This window comes from Bos indicus, chromosome 4 (genome assembly GCF_029378745.1).
Source record: "Bos indicus isolate NIAB-ARS_2022 breed Sahiwal x Tharparkar chromosome 4, NIAB-ARS_B.indTharparkar_mat_pri_1.0, whole genome shotgun sequence".
Taxonomy (NCBI): domain Eukaryota; kingdom Metazoa; phylum Chordata; class Mammalia; order Artiodactyla; family Bovidae; genus Bos; species Bos indicus.
In genome coordinates, this window is record NC_091763.1 from 74,679,260 (window position 1) to 74,697,584 (window position 18,325).

Here is an 18,325-nt window from a genome sequence, read left to right on the forward strand (position 1 = left end):
TTTTTTTAATCCAGGATAGTGTTGCCTTTATAACTATACAAATCAATTAGTAAACAACTTCACATTTTCAATCATTTTACTTTGAAACATACTACATTTATTCAGTACATTTAAAAACTGAATAAAAAAATTTTCAGAAGTATGGAAATAAAAATTTTAGTATCATTAAAAGCAAAAGTATTTGGGGCTTGATGCCAAATGTTTTAATAAAAAAGAAAAGCAGTTTTAAGTGAACCTTGCTATAATTAGCCAATTTATATTAATATATTAACTTCCTTGCCCTCATCACATACAAAATAAATTATGAAAAAGTGAATGCCCTTTGTTCTACCAAATCTTAAAGAATAAAAGCATATTGCTTTGTCTGACGATTTAAGACCTACCATTGTTTTTAAAATTCAACAATGCTTAGACATTTAGCAATTTGTCTTAATTTTTTGAAATCTGTGCTACAAACACATGTATAGTTTTTTCTAAAACTTTAAAAAATGATTATTTTCTAGTTTCACTACAAATAAAAATTATAAGATTCTATTTCTACCACAAGGCGTCAGTCCTTGGTAACAGTACCCTTCAGAGAGTTTTACCACCACCCTGTGGACAGTTAATGACTCCAGAAAATTACATAGTAAAATATGAACAGCCCTAGGCGCCCTAGGTACGAGTAAAGAACAATCAAGGAAAATGTGGTTGAGAGTTTATTTTCCTTTTACTAATCAGATTAGTTCTGGGGATGTTGTACACCAAATCCTCAAATGTTGCAATTCAGGTCTGAGACACTCTATCCGGAAGAGGAGTAAATCCCGGGCTCATATTTGCTCTTTCTCCATACTGTCATATTTTAATTACAGCCTTAAACTTTTAAATAGTGATGGTAACTCTGCATTAGGCTCGGAGTGCTTGATTGGGTCAAGGTAAGGGAAGGTGGCTTGAATATCTGAGGTGGGGAAGGGAAGAAGTAAATGTAGGGTTTAAAGGTTTATTTAGCTATGGGACAGGGTTTGTGCGGTTTAGGGTACAAGATTTCAACAATTTAGAGGGCAAAAGAGAATCGGATTCAGATTTGTCAGTTGTATATTACAACCACTTCAAAAATTTGCTGTGAAGTTTAAGATAAGTTAGCTAAGCTCTAAAGCAGTCCATCTCACAATGTGATCTGAGAGTGCTTAAGCATCACTGGGAACTGGAGAATTCATGCCCCTTCCCACATCGACTAAAGAAGAAAAGAAACAGCAGAGGGAGAGGAAGGAGGAAAGGTAGCTAAGTCGCTTCAGTCGTGTCCGATTCTGTGTGACCCCATAGACGGCAGCCCACCAGGCACCGCCGTCCCTGGGATTCTCCAGGCAGGAACACTGAAGTGGGTTGCCATTTCCTTCTCCAGGAAAGGTGGGCGTGGACAAAAATCAGTGTTTTAATAAGCCCTACAGGAGATGTACGACTTCCCAGGTGACTCGGTGGTAAAGAATCTGCCTGCTAATACCGGAGACTCTAGAGACGTGGGTTTGATCCCTGGGTAGGGAAGATCCTTGGACAAAGAAATGGCACTCCAGCTTTCTTACCTGGAAAACTCCACTAATAGAGGAACCTAGCAGGCTACAATTCATGGGGTCACAAAGAGTTGGAGACGATTGAGCTACTGAGCCTGTACGCGGGCGCTGGCGCATACAGCCGGGCGATTCAAGTTAGAGTTTGAGAACCACTGCTTTAAAGAACTGTATGAATGTTCAACAGTTGGGAGATTAAAGAAAGGCGAGGAGAAAGAAGGGAGAGAGAGACGGAGAGAAGGAAGGTAAAGAAAAGGAAAGGAAAGAAAATCGAGGATCGAGAGGGGGCGGAGTCGACCTCAGGCAGAGGACCCGGCTCTCTGAAAGGAAAACGGGAGTGGTCGGATGGCTCGGTAGGGGAAAAACCTAAGATGGGTTCTGGGACCTCCCAGGACTGTCCAGTAAAGTAGGAGCCTGGCAACGCCGGGCACCGGCAGGTGGCGCTGGACGGGCAATTGACAAGGAGGCGGGGTCTGCCCCGGGAGCTTAGGCAAGCTCTCTGAAGGCACGGGCGCCGCGTGGGGCTGACTGGCACCTCCGGGCTGGCGCTGCGGCCGCAACTTACCGTCAGGTCACGACGAGAAGCGGGTGAGTCCCTTGAATCGTTCTGGTTCCCCTTGCTCCCTGCCTCTGGGTGTCCCTGCGAAGCCGGGCGCCGGCTCCTAGCCTCGGGAGGGGTGTAGCGGGTTGCGATCCGTCCCAGGACTCGGGCGGCGGCGCTTGTGGGCGAGCACAGCTCAATTTGCCCCTTGTGAGCCGCTTCGGGACGCGCTGCCTTCCAGCGAACTCTCCACAGAACACACAGCTCCATTGAGGCCGGTCCAGGGGCTGGCAGACAGGGACTCACAGAAGAACATTCTCGCTGGGGACTCAGGGGATATGATGGGTTGTTAAGTTTGTCCTAAGGTCGAGCTCTGATGGCAAGTTTTCCAACTTGGCAAAAGCGTCACGAGTTTGTATAGCATTGATGAATGATTGGTATACAGCACTTAAAATCGTGCAACTTGTCTTCAGGGTTCCTGTAACAGAAAGTTTTTATTTTAAGTCCTGGGAACATTAGTCTGACTCTCAGGATCTGGTTGGGGTTCAAATTCCCTCCAGTCAATCAAGGCTTTATATTTGTCAGAGGTCAAAACCACTGGAAGAAGTTTGTAGACATAAAATTTACCAACACTTCCAAATTCCCGACTCTGTTCTTTTTTTGTTTAAAAACTTTTTCTTCTTCTGTTAATAAAAGTTCGCTCATTTAGCACAGAATGTTAAGCACAGGGAGGAAGCAATGCCTAACAACACAGCCCAGTGAAGAAAAATATCTCCCGTTCACATAGTTAAATGTGGTAGTTTGCAGTTGAAAGTATAGATAGAAGGTTTGGAAATGCAACAAAACTCACGATGTATCCCAGTCATTGAGTTTCTTCATATTCTAAATTCTTTGACATTAACATAGTCAGTTGGGCTGTGTTAATATTTAGCAGGAACCTCAGGTCCGGCTACAGCAAACTGGAACAGTCACATCAGAAATACGCTTTGGGTTTTAATGGAGATGAAAGAAATATACTTTGGGTTTTAATGGATCAAATTCTGGAGTTCCTAACATCTGAATACTGTGCTGTTTCCTGTTGTTTTTGTTGATGAAAAAATTTTATTGTAGAACTTAAATTATACATTTGGTTACTGTGTGAGGGAAACCAACATATTTTACTTGACTGATATTTTCTTGGCTTCAGGGCACAAAGAGGACTGTGGGCGACACAGTTAACAAGCGCCCTTGCCGCCTGGGGTTTTTCCTTTGCTCTCCCACATGGTCTTCCTACCACACAGATGAATGGTTGGATACCTCCACAGGGCCACTCCGGCTTTGCACCCAGATTCTGTACACAGTGGCCCTCAGTCAGCAAATTCTGCCAGCTTGCTAGATGCCCCAGGGCCAGGGCCAGATGAAGCCTTCACCCTTCTTATGCCTCCTTCTGTCCATAAAATTTTGTCTTCCTTTCCTATACACTGCACTACTGTGTAGTCAGTTCTTGAAATGTCTGCCTTGTCTCCTAAACTTTGAGGTTTTTGAAAGCAGAGTCTTCATCTCATTTAACTTTATATTCCCACTGCCTACCTTGTTCACAGTATGATTAATGACTTAATATTGAATAAGTATAGATTTGTATGTTACAATCTTTACCATCCTGAAACTTACAGTTAAAACATCTTCTAAACATAGTGAATTATTTGTCTTTGATTACAATAGATAGAACTTGTATTCCTAGTCACATGCAAACTCCCAAATTACCACAATAATAATGTTGGTTAGATCACCAAATGATTTGGAATAATACTTCTTAAGGAAATAGATTATAAACTGCTCCAGAGCAGACATGAAATCTCTTTTCTCCTTTTCCTGCTTATTGTTGGTCATAGGTTTGCATTCATAGATACTTGACGATTGGCATACGCTGTACTCGAAACTCTTTCAACTGCCAGTGATACACACCCAACTCAAACTAACAAGCAAAATAGGTAATATATTGGCTTGTGTAACCAAAAAATTCAGGATCTGGTTTCAGAGACTCTATATACTTGAATATGCCAGGTCTCTTCTGTGTCTGTCCTCATTTGTTGCCTAGGCTCCTGTGTGTTGGCTTGCTTCTGTCCTGTTGAAGACACCTTCCTCCTTTCAGCATGCAGAAGAAGGCATGGAGGCTTGTATCATCCCAATATAACAAAATGTTAAAGACATTTTGTATTTATCTTCCACTTTCAAATATAAATATATCAGAGAAGGACTCTATTTGGCTCAAATAGAGATGTGTACCATCTCCCGAATAATCAGTGTGATGAACAGAATAGAGAACTGTCATTAGTCAAGACTGAGTCACATGCCCATATCTGTGGCCAAAAGAGGGCATTTCTTTGGATAGGAGATGTGTTTTAGATCATAAAAATAAGTGGGAAAAAAATGTGGGTAGACCAAAACAAATAATTTTATCATGAATATTGTGAAATTTTGAAACAAGCAACAGATGGAAAATGTTCTCAGAGCACTTCAACAAAGGCACATGTTGGCATTATGTAAAGATGGCTCCACTTTATTCTTTGTGAAGCTCAAACCTCTAAAAGTTGGAGAACGGGGACCGCCCCCCCCGCCCCGCCACGCCGTGGTCCAGTGGTGAAGACTCTGTGTTTCCAATACAGGGCATGCAAGTTTGATCCCTGGTTGGGAACTAAGATCCCACATGCTGCCCAGCACAGCTAAAAATTAAAAACAAATAATTATTTTAAGTTGGAGAATGTTTTGATGTGTTTTAAACTACTGGAAACAACTTTCCACTTAATAAAGTATGACAAGTGGTCTAAAATCCCATGAACAGCTGAGCCTAGAAGGCTGTAGTCCATGGAGTCACAAAAGAGTCAGCCATGATTTAGCGACTAAACAACAAAAACAAAATTCAGAAACACTTGGAATGTTTCTATCAGTCAAATGGTTGTATAGATAATCTGTTTTCTTATTGAATTTCATAATGGACAAATTGGTGATGTATTCCTATGGAAATAAATTTAGAACTAATAAAACAGTGAATAATATTGTGACATCATATGTTTCCCTTTCCTAAAAAATGTTACACCAAGCCCAGGTGAGGATCTGTGAAGGGTGTTAAAGAAAGTTCAGTTCAGTTCAGACCCCATGGGCTGCAGCACGCCAGGCCTCCCTGTCCATCACTAACTCCTGGAGTTTACTCAAACTCATGTCCATTGAGTCGATGCTACCATTCAACCATCTCATCCTCTGTCCTCCCCTTCTCCTCCCGCCTTCAATCTTTCCCAGCATCAGGGTCTTTTCAAATGAGTCAGTTCTTCGCATCAGGTGGCCAAAGTATTGGAGTTTCAGCTTCAACATCAGTCCTTCCAATGAATATTCAGGACTGATTTCCTTTAGGATGGGCTGGTTTGATCTCCTTGCAGTCCAAGGGACTCTCAAGAGTCTTCTCCAACACCACAGTTCAAAAGCATCAATTCTTTGGCACTCAGCTTTCTTCACAGTCCAACTCTCACATCCATACATGACCACAGGAAAAACCATAGCCTTGACAAGACAGACCTTTGTTGGCAAAGTAATGTCTCTGCTTTTTAATATGCTATCTAGGTTGGTTAAAACTTTCCTTCCAAGGAGTAAGAGTCCTTTAAATTCATGGCTGCAGTCACCATCTGCAGTGATTTTGGAGCCCCCCAAAAAATAAAGTCTGCCATTCTTTCCACTGTTTCCCCATCTATTTGCCATGAAGTGATGGGACCGATGCCATGATCTTAGATTTCTGAATGTTGACCTTTAAGCTAACTTTTTCACTCTTCTCTTTCACTTTCATCAAGAGTTTCTTTAGTTCTTCTCCACCTTCTGCCATATGGGTGGTGTCATCTGCATATCTGAGGTTATTGATATTTCTCCTGGCAATCTTGATTCCAGTTGGTGCTTCATCCAGCCTGGCATTTCTCCTGATGTACTATGCATGTAAGTTAAACAAGCAGGGTGACAATATACAGCCTTGACGTACTCCTTTCCTGATTTGGAACCAGTCTGTAGTTCCACGTCCAGTTCTAGCTGTTGCTTCCTGACCTGCATACAGATTTCTCAAGAGGCAGATCAGGTGGTCTGGTATTCCCATCTCTTTCAGAATATTCCAGCGTTTGCTGTGGTCCACACAGTCAAAGTCTTTGGCATAGTCAATAAAGCAGAAATAGATGTTTTTCTGGAACTCTCTTGCTTTTTCCATGATCCAGCGGATGTTGGCAATTTGATCTCTGGTTCCTCTGCCTTTTCTAAATCCAGCTTGAACATCTGGAAGTTCACAGTTCACGTATTATTGAAGTCTGGCCTGGAGAATTTTGAGCATTACTCTACTAGTATGTGAGATGAGTGCAATTGTGCAGTTAGTTTGAGCATTCTTTGGCATTGCCTTTCTTTGGGATTGGAATGAAAACTGACCTTTGCCAGTCCTGTGGCCACTGCTGAGTTCTCCAAATTTGCTGGCATATTGAGTGCAGCACTTTCACAGCATCATCTTTTAGGATTTGAAATCGCTCAACTGGAATTCCATCACCTCCACTAGCTTGTTCATAATGATGCTTCCTAAGGCCCATTTTACTTCACGTTCTAGGATGTCTGGCTCTAGGTGAGTGATCACACCATCGTGATTATCTGGGTCATGAAGATCTTTTTTGTACAGTTCTTCTGTGTATTCTTGCCACCTCTTCTTAATACCTCTGCTTCTGTTAGATCCATACCATTCCTGTTCTTTATTGAGCCCATCTTTGCATGAAATGTTCCCTTGGTATCTCTAATTTTCTTCAAGAGATCTCTAGTCTTTCCCATTCTATTATTTTCCTCTATTTCTTTGCACTGATCGCTGAGGAAGGCTTTCTTATCTCTCCTTGCTATTCTTTGGAACTCTGCATTCAAATGGGTATATCTTTCCTTTTCTCCTTTGCTTTTCACTTCTCTTCTTTTCACAGCTATCTGTAAGGCCTCCTCAGATAGCTATTTTGCTTTTTTGCATTTCTTTTTCTTGGGGATGGTCTTGATCCCTGTCTCCTGTACAGTGTCACAAACCTCTGTCCATAATTCATTAGGCATCTTTTATCTGGTAGGAAGTGTGACAAAATAATTTCCTTAGGGCTAACCAGGAGAGTGCGCATGTCAGTGACTGAATACATCTCAACAACCCCACTGGAAAAATACTAGAAATGCATGTCTTACCAACAAAACCACGTCTGTAACTCTGATGGGAAAATGGCACACTGAATATAGAACATTTCAGTCCTTCATGGTGCTATTAGGATTCACCTTACTAGACTGTCTATTCTGTTTGTTTTCTGAAACTAAGCATACATATCCCCATAAAATCATTTCACTATTGTTTCAGATTCGTGTCAACCCCAAAAGTCTATTAAAACACAGCTTCCTGAAGTATAATCTTATAGCATCGAACTCTGTCACTGACAATATTGTTACTCTTGAAAAACTGCATTCCCAATTCTATTTATCTTTGAGGGGAGTTGACTTTCCTCCAAATGAACACCTGAAGTTAAAGTCTCCTAAAATAAAAGGCAACATCTGACTCTTTGAATTCCATATAGATACTTGGGTCATTCATTGCACTGATAGCTGGACAAAGAAATACACTCACTATTGACACAAGAGCACTTGTTTGAATTTTTACAGATTATAATGTGAGGTTAAATGAGTCAGTCACTGTATTTTAAACTGTATTTTCTCACACTAGCCCTCATATGAGTTAATTTTTCATATTTCCCTATCAAACATTAATATCATAAATAGCATAGACATGAAGACAGTAATTTTTATTTTTATAGGTGGCTGAAGCCATACTATTTTATAGAATTAAATGGAGAGCAGACAAGACATCACAAACCAAGAAGAACTTTGGAAAATGAAGCCTAGGAGAAATCTAGAAGAAGATGATTATTTGGTAAAATAATAATTAAAATCTATAAATAATTCAAATGTTGTTCAGTATCTCCTAATGTTATAAAAAAGTGATTTTCACCCTTTGCTCTGATTCCTGGTACTGATATTGTGATGGGTAAAGGGCACTGTGGGCTATAAGAGAAGTTGTACCTTGATGGTCATGAACTTAGCCAAATAACCTTGAATAAGTCGCTGAAAATCCAGATCAGCTCCAAGGCCCTTCCAATTCTTTCTAACATTCTGTGGGTCTAAGGTTTTTGAACAAGTCATCACTGCCCATATAACAGTAGTTTCGCAAATGTGCTTTTTCATAGGCACATGGCATCTTACCAAGAGATCATCAAGTTAATTGATGATTCACTATTTAACCAAATAAATTCAATTTTGGAATAAGAATCATCTGTCACACTTTTACCCCACATCAAGATTAAATGCTTTTTATTAACTTATCTGACTTAATGAGTGGTGGAAAATATTGGTTCCAAACTTTTTACCTTCCCAACTGATATCAACTACAATTTTAACAGAAAGTATTTATTTTATCTTAGTTATCTTAATAGAAAAAATTAAGTAGTACAAGTAGATACTGTTTAAAATGTACATAAAATCATTTTCATTTTTCGAGTGAACTGTCTTGCTTGCTGTCCCATAATTCTTCACCCTTAACCAGAAAATTGATCTCAGTGGACTATTTTAAATGCAGAGATGGCAAAATCTATATTATGCTCAGCTCCCTTCTAAATGAAGTAATTGGAAAAATTACTGGATGTAGCAGTGATTTATTACTGAAAGTAAAAGTCAAAGGTCAAGAGGTCATTTTTAAACACGAAAAATGATACAGAACTATGTGAATTAAAGTTACTCTGCAGAACGTGAGGAAATAAGATAATCACTATCATTTTGAGCATTAAAATGTTATAGGTCTGCATATAGAGCTATAAGAAATTAGAAATAACATATTGAGTGAGAAATTTATTCATAAAGTAACACAATATGAAACCCTGATATAAGTTCCTATTTTTTTTTAATTTGCTGCTATATCAGTCAGTTGTGGAAGTGACAAACTTCTCAATGCAAATTTTTGAATCGTTGACTACCTATAAATGCAACTGGGTAAAGAAATATAACTTTCTCAGGAAATAGATCATCCCTGTGGGATTTAACTCCTTACATAGTCTTTGTACCATTTAACAATTTATCTGTTAGTATTTATACAAATGAAATATTTTGTGACTATAAGTTATGGGATGGGGGAGAGAGAGAAATTGGGAGACTGGGCTTGACATATACACACTACCAAATATAAAATAGATAATTAATTAAAACCTACTGTACAGCATAGAGAACTCTACTCAATAGTCTGTAATGACCTATCTGGGGAAAGAATCTAAAAGAGAGTGGATATATGTATACGTATAACTGATTCACTTTGCTGTACAGCAGAGACTAACACAACATTGTAAATCAACTGTACTCCGATAATAATTAATTTTTTAAAAAGACTACATGATGCAAATTACATGTTTTTGTCTAATAGTAACGACTGCATTATTCCTGGCCCTTTGTACTTGAATGAATAAAGAATTCATTCTTCAGATCTTCACAAAGAGTTGTCCAAAAGAATTATAAAACAAATACGACTATGATAATTTATAAGTGTTATTATTTTTACCAAGGATTACTGGATTTTTTTTTTTTTTAGTTTTTTGGTTTTTGTTTCCCAATTGCATTATTTCATTCTTTTATGCTTTTAAGATAGAAACACAGTGGTCTGAGATCTAGTGAATGTATCTGAAGCATATATTTCTTCTGACTTAAAGAAAAATGAGTAACATAAATTATGGAGAACCCCAACAAAGAGAAGGAAATGGCAACCCACTCCACTATTCTTGCCTAGAGAATCCTGTGGGTAGAGGAGCCTGGTGGGCTGCTGTCCATAGGGTCGCACAGAGTTGGACACAACTGAAGGGACCTAGCATGCATGCATGCATTGGAGAAGGAAATGGCAACCCACTCCAGTGTTCTTGCCTGGAGAATCCCAGGGACAGAGGAGCCTGGTGGGCTGCCGTCTATGGGATCACACAGAGTCGGACACGATTGAAGCTACTTAGCAGCAGCCAACAAAGATAGGATATCTAAGTGCACCTTTGATCATTGCCACGTAGTGTATGCCATCTTCAGTTAATCAGTATCCGAAAGTAGGGTTCTAAATGTCCTTTTTTACTGATAAGCACAATGAACAGTAAGTAATTAGTTTGAGAGACATCCCATTGTTTTGTTCAATTTTAAGATGTTTATTTTCTTTCCTTTGTAGAATAAAGACTCAGAAGAGATCGGCATGCTGAAAAGACATGTGCTTTTGCACTTGCACCAAACAACCCATTTTGATGAATTTGATTGCCCCCCAGAGCTTCAGCAAAAACAGAAACTCTTTCCAAAGTGGCGCTTGCCAATTAAAATCGCCGCTATTGTATCATCTCTGACTTTTCTCTACACTCTTGTGAGGGAAATAATTCACCCTTTTGTGACTTCCCATCAACAGTATTTTTATAAAATTCCAATCCTGGTCATCAACAAAGTCTTGCCAATGGTTTCCATCACCCTCTTGGCACTGGTTTATTTGCCAGGTGTGATAGCAGCAGTTGTGCAGCTTCATAATGGAACTAAGTATAAGAAATTTCCGCACTGGTTGGATAGGTGGATGGTAACAAGAAAGCAGTTTGGTCTTCTCAGTTTCTTTTTTGCTGTACTACATGCAATTTACAGTTTATCCTATCCGATGAGGCGATCCTACAGATATAGGTTGCTGAACTGGGCATATCAACAGGTAGGATGACATGGCTGACCATTAAACTAAAAAGTCTAAGTCTCCTAACAAATCAACTCTTTCTTATTTTAATAGCAGTACCCCCAAACCTCTATTGAAACCCTGTGTTGGGAAAGTATTCTGTTCTAAAAAAAATTTTTTTATAACTCTTTACTAGGCTTGGTTGTATAATTCTACATGAGGAATATTTTTTAAGCTGAAAATAGTAAGCTACAACTTTAACAACACAAATAAGTGTTTTGTTCATGGACAGAGCCACATTTCAATCTTCTACCACCCTCAGAAGGTTTATTTTTAATGCTAACTCTTAGTATTTTCTGCTTCTTTACCACATATGACAATTCTAACCATTAGCTATTATATAAATTAATAAAACAGATTATATAAATGTTGCATTCAAGGAAGGAGGTTAATAGCGCCTATGTCATTTCTCTTAGAGAAATGCAAAAAATACCGTCATAAATTTGTGGAAGCCCCTAGTTATCAGGGGGCTTCCCTGATGGCTCAGACGGTAAAGAATCCGCCTGCAACACGGGAGACCTGGTTTCAATCCCTGGGTTGGGAAGATCCCCTGAAGGAGGACGTGGCAACCCACTCCAGTATTCTTGCCTGGAAAATCCCCAGGGACAGAGGAGCCTAGTGGGCTACAATCCTTGAGGTTGAAAACAGTCGGACGTGACTGAGCAACTAAGCGCAGCTAGTTATCAGGTCCTCCACAGCAGAGGGAGCATGGAAGGAGGTTCTTACACTGGAAACAAGTGTTGTTTGCATATTTTTCCTTCCTCTTTTCACCCTCTGTTAGGTCCAACAAAATAACGAAAATGCCTGGATTGAACATGATGTTTGGAGAATGGAAATTTATGTATCGCTGGGAATCGTGGCACTTGCAATACTAGCTCTGTTGGCTGTGACATCTATTCCATCTGTGAGTGATTCTCTGACATGGAGAGAATTTCACTATATTCAGGTAAATTATATACAAAATAACTCTGACTCCTTAGCAAGGTAAATCTTTTTGTGCTTATACTGTCATCAAGTGTATAGACTTTAGTATATGGGCTTCCCAGGTGGCACTAGTGGTAAAGAGCTTGCCTGCCAATGACAAGGAGACATAAGAGACCAGGTTCAATCTTGGTCGATCCCTGGGTTGGGAAGATCCCCTGGAGGAGGGCATGGCAATCCACTCCAGTATTCTTGCCTGGAGAATCCCATGGATAGAGGAGCCTAGCAGGCTACAGTCCATAGGGTAGCAAAGAGTCGGACATGACTGAAGTGACTTGGCATGCATGCATATAGACTTTAACCCATAAAAAATAACATGGTTTTCCAATAACGAAGATCTCATACTTGTTCCAATTAAAAATGTGCTCTTCTGTCATTTTCCCTCTTGCTTATAAATACGGGAAATGTTTTTTAGACACATACAAAAGGCATTGCTCAAAGAAAAATATTATTTCTAACATTTGAAACTCATTAGACCATTTGCTATCTGTTTAATAACAACAAATTTGATGTTTTAGAAATTCAATATTGTTTACTTAGTTCTCCAAAGATAGAAAGAAAAAAAATTTGTCTGTCTCTGACTTTATTCATGCCTTTTAAGTTACATGGCTTTGTACTATCCTCCTTGAACTATGGCATTTTATCTACCAAACTATGGAATTTTATCTATTTTAGTATCTTATTTTAAAGGCTTCTTTTTCCAAGTTAATTTTTTTGTAACTTACTCACTTGAAGTTTCTCAATATTCTTGGAATTCAAAATTATCTCAAATTCACCAAGGTTAACTTGCTAGTGGTAGATTATACCCTAAAAAGAACAATGTGCCAGAAATCACAAGGGGATCCATGTCACAATATTCAAAAGGCTGAGCTTAATTCAGTCCTAAGCACTGCCAAGATGCTAAACCACAGTGTTCTATCTTTTATGAGTGGACATCTTTAGAAATCTCACAAAGTCAGCTAATCCTCACTGTCCTTTCTACACATCCATGCATATACTCCAACAGACACTTTAATCATCTGATTAAGCTGGAAAGAATGTCTCCCTCTGAATTATTCAACTGTGGTTTAGAGATGGTGCCATGTTTTCCAAGCACAATAATTGCTGATTTTGTTGGTTTAGCTTGATAGCCATTAAATATTAGCCAATAGTCTATTCCTCATTAAATAACTTTCTTCTTACACTGCTCTGCCTGCCACACATATGCTGTGCGTCACTTTACATATTTAATGATAAAGTCAAGCACTATGTCTAGACAACCCATCCCATTCCACTCAAGGTACAACACGTAGCCCATACTGCTGCTGCTGCTGCTAGGTCGCTTCAGTTGTGTCCGACTCTGTGCGACCCCATAGACGGCAGGCCACCAGACTCCCCCGTCCCTGGGATTCTCCAGGCAAGAACACTGGAGTGGGTTGCCATTTCCTCCTCCAATGCATGAAAGTGAAAAGTGAAAGTGAAGTCGCTCAGTCGTATCCGACTCTTAGGGACCCCATGGACTGCAGCCTACCAGGCTCCTCCGTCCACAGGATTTTCCCAGGCGAGAGTACTGGAGTGGGGTGCCATTGCCTTCTCTGACCTAGCCCATAATATGTACACAATACAAATTTGGTAAATTAATCTCCAACCAACTACATATATTTTTTAATTAATAACCTAGAAACTTTTCATTAACAATCCAAGAACTGATTACTCTATGATTTACCTTGGACATTTATATCTAAAAACATAAACTTAGCTATTTGATTGTATTCACTGGGGCTTATTCACTGCTGAATAATTGTGAGTTGGATTCATTCTAGCAGTCTAGTGAATATTTCCCATAAAGTGAATAGAAGTCAAAAGATATCTAGAAGAACTATTGTCAGAATGCCATGAAACTACATAGGTGAACAATTATTTTTAAAACTTTGTCTGGATGGTGCCAAGTATCCTAGTGCAAGCTAAAATTTTTCTTCACGTCTACGTCTACATATCTCTGTTTTGTTCAAACATTGAGATAATTGTTAGTGTTTTTCCACTTTAACAAAAATGTTTGATTTTTTAAACAAAGGCCAAGATCATTCACTTTAGTATGAATATACCAAAATCATCGTCAATAACTTTGTTGTTGTTGTTCAGTAGCCAAGTCATGTCTGACTCTTCATGACCCCATATACTGCAGCCTGCCAGGCTTCCCTGTCCCTCATCATCTCTTGGGGTTTGCTCAAACTGAATCACTTTAGTTGCCTTTATAATTGACAAAGATCACTAGTACCAAGCTGATTTTGCACTGATCTTCAGTCAACCTACAAATATTTATTGAGAACCTAAAACGTGCAAATCATTGTGTTGATTCTACAGGGATCCTGTGATGATAAGACAGAGTTTCTGAGTTTAGATGTCTCTTGTTAAGCAGAATTAAGGCAAATACACAGGGGATAGAGCATCATAAAATAAATATCATAAGAGAGAAAAACAAGATATGGAGAAGGAGAGGACAGTGTTACTGATTATCTGAGACCAAAAGGAGAATGGTTGTGAATTTTCTCAAATAGCCTGGAGACAAAGGTATTACCCACATGTAGAAAGAGTGGAAAAAGATGAGTGGATAATAACAGATGAATGGAAGAATGTCTAAGCAACATAACAGATCTAGATGATATAGGATGAAATAAACTCTTAATGAACCATTCTCACCAAGATAATTCTTTTTCTCTTTTGCAGAGCAAGCTAGGAATTGTTTCCCTTCTGCTGGGTACAATACATGCATTGATTTTTGCCTGGAATAAATGGGTAGATATAAAACAATTTATATGGCATACACCTCCAACTTTTATGATAGCTGTTTTCCTTCCAATTGTTGTCCTGATATGCAAAGTCATACTACTCCTGCCGTGCTTGAGGAAGAAGATACTGAAGATTAGACATGGTTGGGAAGATGTCACCAAAATTAATAAAACTGAGATGTCTTCTCAGTTGTAGAATTGCTGTTTATACACATTTTTGTCCAATATCGATATATTTTATCATAAACATTTCAAATTTGTATTTGTTTAATAAAATGACCACTTGAGGATCTTAACATATCTCTTTGTTTATGGGTGATGTTTGTAATGTGTGTATTTCCTTTCAGATTTGATTCAAAGTGAGAAATTAATCTTTAGCACATTCCATATGTTCAGCAAAGCTGAGCATAACAAAATAATCACATCTGATTTATCAGACTACATAACATTATAAATAATAAAAGGCCTTAAAATATCAGTCCCTGATACTCCTTAAAAGTTATCATGAGCCATGAAAAAAGATACTATCTGATGGCCAATAGGCACATGAAATGATGCTCAACATCACCAATTATGAGAGATGCAAATCAAAATTACAATGAGGTACCACCTGACACCAGTCAGAATGTCTGTCATTAAAACCTCTACAAATAACAAAAGCTGGAGAGGGTGTGGAGAAAAGGGAACCCTCCTCCACTGTTGGTGGGAATGTAAGTTGGTGCAGCCACTGTGATAAATAATATTGAGGTTCCTCAGAAAACTAATAATAGAATTACCATATTACCCAGCAATCCCATTCCTGGACATATATCCAGATAAAACTATAACTCAAAAAGGTACATGCACCACAGTATTAATTGCCACACTATTCACAGTAGCAATAACCTAAATATCCATTGACAGATGAATGGATAAGAAGATATGGTACTTACATATAATGGAATACTACTCAGCCATAAAAAAGTAGTACCATTTGCAGCAACATGGATACAACTAGAGATTATCATACTAAGTGAAGTAAGTCAGAAAGAGAAAGACAAGTATCATATCCTATCACTTGTATGTAGAATCTAAATTATGACACAAATAAACCTATCTATGAAACAGACTCGCACATAGAGAACAGACTGGTAGTTGCCAAGTGGGAGAGAGTTGAGGGAAGGATGAAGTGGGAGATTGGGATTAAAAGATGTAAGTTTTTATATACATAATGAATAAACAAGGTCCTACTCTATAGCACAGAACTATATTCAATATCCTATGATAAACCATAATGAAAAAGAATGTTTTTAAAGAAGAATGTATATATTTGTATAACTGAATATGTTGCTGTACAGCAGTAATTAACATTATAAATCAACTACACCTCAATTTTTTTAAAAAAGTTATCTAAATCTACCACACAAGTATATCCAGTGTTTATGATTGTTGTTAAAGAACCTTCTTTTCCTGTAACTGGATGTTATTCATATGACACCTATCTCAAAAAAACACATGGATTATAAATATACAAGTAAAGCAGCAGAATAAGTTCAGATACACACCCAGGCAAAATAAAACTCAGGCTTTCCAGGAAATAAGGTAAATTCAAAGGTAAAATTATACATTTGAGTTAGGTAAAACTCAGTTTAACTTTAATACATTGGCCAAAGTGTTGTCAATACAACTCCATATTGAAAACTATTTCTTTGAGTTGCTTTTCATTGCTTCTATTATTACAGTCATACATAATGTCCTGCCAAAGAGGACCCTGCCTCTCTGCCTGACTGTTAAACTAAAGAGCCTTTGTTCAGCTCATAGAGAGATACTCTGACCCTGCCCACCTGTGAATCAGTTCAGTCAGTTCAGTTACTCAGCCATGTCCAACTCTTTGCAACTCCATGGACTGAAGCATGACAGGCTACCCAGTCTTTACCATCTCCTGGAGCTTGCTCAAATTCATGTCCATTGAGTCAGTGATGCTATCCAACCATCTCATCCTCTGTCTTCCCCTTTTCTTCCTGCCTTCAATCTTTCCCAGCATCAGTCTTTTCCAATGAGTCAGCTCCTCATATCAGGTGGCCAAAGTATTGGAGTTTCATCTTCAACATCAGTCCTTCCAATGAGTATTCAGGACTGATTTCCTTTAGGATGGACTGGTTGGATCTCCTTGCGGTCCAAGGGACACTCAAGGGTCTTCTCTAACACCACAGTTCAAAAGCATCAATTCTTTGGTGCTCAGCTTTCTTTATGCTCCAACTCTCACATCTATACATGACTACTGGAAAAACCATAGCTTTGACTAGATGGACCTTGGTCAGCAAAGTAATGTCTCTGCTTTTTAATATGCTGTCTAGGTTGATAAAAAAAGTTAATAGCTTTTCCTCCAAGGAGCAGGCATCTTTTAATTTCATGGCTGCTATCATCATCTGCAGTGATTTTTGGAGCCCCCAAAAAATAAAGTCACTGTTTCCATTGTTTTCCCATCTATTTGCCATGAAGTGCCACCTGTAAATAGCTACAACAAAAAGAAGAGATTAATACACCCCTTTCAAAGGCTGGCCCTTCCAGGAGATGTTTTGCAAGACTGAAGACCTTTTCGCTTTGCTTCCCTACCGCATCTCCCTTTCTACTCACTTTACTTCCCCAATGCCTCTCCCTCGCTATTCTGCCTTTGGACTTTAGTTCCTCATTGCTTCTCTCTCTCTGACTCTGTAAAAGATGCTGACATCCAGATCCCAACAAGATGTTTACTTTGAGACCATCTTCTCAGTCAGCCATTTTTCTGGATAAAGTCATATTCCCTTCCTCAACACCTCATCTTTCAGATTCACTGGCCTATTATGCAAGAGAGCGCTTGGACTCTGTGAAGACCATGAACCACATCCTCACAGAGCAAACTATACATCAACTATCAGGGCTCACTAACTCAACTGACTATACTTCAGAGGTTTTTCATAATTGGCAAAATTAACTATAAACTTAGTCTTTTATACAGATAAGTTATTTATTATGATTAAAGACAATAGAGCTAATGCTAATGGTGGTGGTGTTTAGTCGCTAAGTCATGTCCGACTCTTCTGCAACCCTGTTGTAGCCGTGTTCCAGGAAACAAACTCACTCAGAAGGACAATGCAGATAGTGGAATGTAGTTTATTACATGGCGGGCCCAAGGCAGAGTCTCCTCATAGCCAAGGAACCAGACCAGTTTTTGTGAAAACCTTATATACCCTAAATGTACTTGCTCAAACCCACCTCCCCAAATTTCTAGAAACTAGTCCGGACAAGGTAAAAGAGATATGATCAAAGTTAACCCATGATTCATGTGTCATAAGCCTAGATAGTTAAACAGTGGACATTTAGTAATAGGCCTGTGGTCATATCCCAATAAATATAATGGAATTTACGACTTTGTTCTGTTACAGAGATAATTAACATATTCTTTTAGGTGACAGAGAGTCCAAGTACAAGTCCTGAGGCTCTTTTATCCGGGTGGTCTGGTTTTCCATTGGTATGCCATTTCTATAGACACTGGGCACAAAGTTCAGAGTCCATTGGGAGAGTGACCATGCTTGTAGCCTAATGTTCACAGCCTGGCCTAAGAAGGAGTCCAGCTCTGTCTGTTTCCTCCTTCAACCCCATGGACTGTAGCCTGCGAGGTTCCTCTGTCCACAGGATTTCCCAGGCAAGAATAGTGGAGTGAGAAGCCATTTCCTTCTCCAGGGGGATC

At 39.0% G+C, this 18,325-nt stretch overlaps 1 protein-coding gene across 2 annotated transcripts; it reads left to right on the forward strand.

Annotated features, from left to right (window-relative positions):
- Positions 1 to 1,796: 1,796 nt before the first annotated feature.
- Positions 1,797 to 14,916, forward strand: STEAP1 (STEAP family member 1). 2 transcript variants are annotated; one of them, XM_070787966.1, is made up of 5 exons: positions 1,800 to 2,132; positions 7,905 to 8,020; positions 10,334 to 10,846; positions 11,649 to 11,813; positions 14,555 to 14,916. In XM_070787966.1, the coding sequence occupies exons 2-5, from the start codon at positions 7,937 to 7,939 to the stop codon at positions 14,810 to 14,812; spliced, it is 1,020 nt and encodes a 339-aa protein (XP_070644067.1). In that variant the 5' UTR covers positions 1,800 to 2,132; positions 7,905 to 7,936; the 3' UTR covers positions 14,813 to 14,916. The 2 variants fall into 2 exon arrangements, with proteins under 2 accessions (XP_070644068.1, XP_070644067.1); XM_070787967.1 differs by lacking the exon at positions 7,905 to 8,020 and having other exon boundaries at positions 1,797 to 2,132.
- The last annotated feature ends 3,409 nt before the right edge of the window (positions 14,917 to 18,325 follow it).

What these genes read in the sequence shown, in the direction of transcription:
- STEAP1 (XM_070787966.1), top strand. Translation starts at nt 7,937, where the DNA reads ATGGAGAGCAGACAAGACATCACAAACCAAGAAGAACTTTGGAAAATG. An exon ending in TAGAAGAAGATGATTATTTG is followed by an intron (nt 8,021 to 10,333) that starts GTAAAATAATAA and finishes TTTCCTTTGTAG; the next exon opens with AATAAAGACTCAGAAGAGAT. An exon ending in GAGAATTTCACTATATTCAG is followed by an intron (nt 11,814 to 14,554) that starts GTAAATTATATA and finishes TCTCTTTTGCAG; the next exon opens with AGCAAGCTAGGAATTGTTTC.